The sequence below is a fragment of the Acanthisitta chloris genome, unplaced genomic scaffold (assembly GCF_000695815.1).
Source record: "Acanthisitta chloris isolate BGI_N310 unplaced genomic scaffold, ASM69581v1 scaffold13095, whole genome shotgun sequence".
Lineage (NCBI taxonomy): Eukaryota > Metazoa > Chordata > Aves > Passeriformes > Acanthisittidae > Acanthisitta > Acanthisitta chloris.
The window spans coordinates 13,960-17,025 of record NW_008672176.1 but is presented as its reverse complement, the minus strand read 5'-3'; the positions used below and the strand labels follow the sequence as shown (position 1 = coordinate 17,025).

General features: G+C 52.2%; 1 protein-coding gene across 1 annotated transcript in view; it reads right to left on the bottom strand.

Annotated features, from left to right (window-relative positions):
• LOC103801982 (plexin domain-containing protein 1-like) overlaps positions 1-3,066 on the bottom strand; it is a gene marked incomplete at its 5' end in the record, with an annotated part of 18,154 nt that overhangs the window by 2,036 nt on the left and 13,052 nt on the right. Inside the window, 2 exon segments of the mRNA XM_009074419.1 lie at positions 637-672; positions 2,908-3,043. Coding sequence (XP_009072667.1) covers positions 637-672; positions 2,908-3,043 — 172 coding nt within the window.

The window sequence follows — 3,066 nt, the reverse complement described above, 5'->3', positions numbered from 1 at the left end:
AGCAGGAACATCACTAAGGCTAAAACTCAGAATAAACACAATTCCAAAGGCTCTGTGGCCCAATCCTGTGCCCAGTTCAGCTGGTTGGGCTTCCCTGAGCTGTTCTCAGGGAAGAGGGATACACTCCTGGAGCTGCCATCTAGTCAAGAGGGATTATTCCCATCCTCCGGAGTTAGAAAAATTATTAGGGCAACACTTTGGCTCCCTGTGCTTGAGGCTGATGATCAGAGCAGGACAGAGCAAGGATTCAGGGGAACAGACAGGGAAAAGGCAGCACAAAGTTTGGATTTTTACACTGCTCTTTGGCTCAGCTGAGGAAATTCAGAGGGAAAAAAAAAGGACTTTGTGGCTGCAAAAACTGCAAGGAAAGTGAATTACAGGAAGGAGAAAACTCCTTGTCTGAGTGTGCACAGGAAAAGTGAACAAACAGCAGCAGGATGGAACAGATTGGTCCTGACTCTCACTTTTCCCTGGCTGGAATGGCATTAATCAGGGTGAGGCCAACAGGAATTTTATCTTCATTACATCCCTCTGCTCTTGGGTTGACCTGTCCTCCCTCTGAGCAACCACAGCTGCACTGGGATTCAGGTACCCTGAGCTCCCTTGGAGCAGGCAGAGAAAGAATCAGGGACTTACCCTCACCTCCTGCATACTGATTGAGCTTTGTGTCATCTGCAAGGAGAAAACAGAGGCAAAAACTCAAGTTAGGAGCCTCCTGGGATAGCCTGCATGTCTCCCACCCACCTTCATCCCTCTGTGATGGGATCTCTGCACAGGTTTACACCTCTGAGTTGGTGGGAGAGGGAAGCACCAGGAAAGGAACAGTGAAAGCAGGTGGGTTGTGGGTTTCCTTCATGGAGGTGGCACCTGGGGCACAGGATTCTGGGGAAATGGGTCATTCAGTGTGCTCAGGTGGATCAGCAAGAGGATGCTGGATGAGGCCTCAGCTCAGGGTGGGACATAGTCCATGTTCAGGCTACAGCATTTGCTGCTGATACATCCCAGCTAGGTCAATAGGATGTTACACTGGGGATGTTACTCATGGAGGCCCAAAATCCACTTCCATTTTTCACCTCATTCTGGAAGAACCAGGAGAGACACAAGGCTTTATGTCTTAATAATCTGGGGAGGACACAGACCCAGGGAGCTGAGCTGGATGGGAAGGACACAGATCCAGGGAGCTGAGCTGGATGGGAAGGACACAGATCCAGGGAGCTGGGCTGGATGGGGAGGACACAGATCCAGGGAGCTGAGCTGGATGGGAAGGACACAGCTCCAGGGAGCTGGGCTGGATAGGGAGGATGTGGGTCCAGTAATCTGGGCTGGGAGGACACAACACAGATCCAGGGAGCTGGGCTGGATGGGGAGGACACCAAGGGCTGGTCCCTCTCTCTCATTGCTGGTTCCTTTGCTGCTCTCCTCCCAGTGAAGTTCTCCTCGGGAGCAGCTGCCTGTTTGTTTCCTTCCAAGATTACAAAGGAACCTCATGCCTGACTCTGTCACAGAAAACCTCTTGTTCTTTTTCCAAGAACTGGCGAGGAGCTGGAAAACAATCCCCGTGGTGTGTTCCAGCCCCCCCTGCCTTTAATTGCTCCTTTCAGAGTCAGCCCTGTCAGCCTGGAGCTCCTTCCCTCCACCCAACTCCTTCCCATCGCCGAAGGACAATTACTAATGTTCCTTTCTTGCTATTCTAATTAGCAGTTAGCGCTAGGGACGATTAAGCAGCAGAGCTGGAGTGATCCCTGCCCCAGCAGCCCAGAGACAGCCCTGGGTTAATGGCATTATCAAGCTGCAGAACAAGAGTGTCTCGAGGGAATCTTGGAGCTCTCTGGTGCTGGAATGAGCTCCATTCCCAAGGAGAAGGCAATCACCAGCCTGAGCTGTGCTCATTCCAAGCTCACAGTCCTGAGCCACCAGCTCAGACCAGGCACATAAAAACCTGAGTCCCTCTCGACAGGATTCACCCCTCTAGGATGCTGAGGGTTCTGGCCAATAGGGATTACTTGTGGTTGACCTTCACAAATGGGGAAAAAAGCTGGAAAAGCTGTCAAATTCTTCCCACCAAAGGGTTTTATCCCTCCTTGTGCCACAGCCCCTCGAGCCTCACCTCTTGGCTTGCCCTTTCCGCCACCTCCTGTGCTCAGCCCTGCCCTAGGCCACGTTGGATGTGCTCCTCACAGGCTGTGGGATGGCAACATCCCATGGAAATACTCCAGAAAAACACACAGGGTGTTGCTGGCACCTTTTCCAGTGACCCTGGTGCGTGCGTGTGCTTATGTGGATATCAGCTCACTTTACTCAGCACCAGTTGGGACCAGTCAGGATTAGTTGTGCTGCTTTTGTTGGGAAGAAGCTCTCATTGTCCAGGGAAGCTGTGGCTGCACCATCCCTGGGAGTGTTCCAGACCAGGTTGGATGGGGCTTGGAGCAAACTGGGCTGGTGGAAGGTGTCCCTGCCCATGGCAAAGGGTGGAACTGGATGAGATTTAAGGTCCTTCCAACCCAAACCATTCCATGATGTAACTTTACAGATCCATGTGTCATTGTTCCTGTTTCCAGATGGAGAAATGGACTCAGGAGAGGATATTGGGAGGAAATTCTTCCCTGTGAGGTGCTGAGGCTCTGGCACAGGTTGCCCAGAGCAGCTGTGGCTGTTCCACCCCTGGAAATGTTCCAGACCAGGTTGGATGGGGCTTGGGGCAACCTGGGCTGGTGGAAGATGTCCCTGTCCATGGCAGTGGGTGACACTGGATGAACTTCAAGGCACTTCCAATCCAAACCATTCCATGATTCCGTGATTCTTCCAGAACCATCTTATGATTTGTCTTTAGGAAGCACTGGAGTGAAAGCCCTTTCCAGGGATCAGCCCAGGGGTGGGATATCCCCTGGTGCTCCCCCCTGCCCCTACCTTCAGTGGTGAGGTTGTCGATGAAGAGTGAGGACGTTGAGGTGGACACATCCTCACCCAGCGGCGACGAAGAGCTGTCAGGAGGTGCTGAGTAGTGGTTTCCTTCTGCTAAATCCTCACAGGTCTTTTCATCTGACTAGAAGGAAAATGGACAACAGC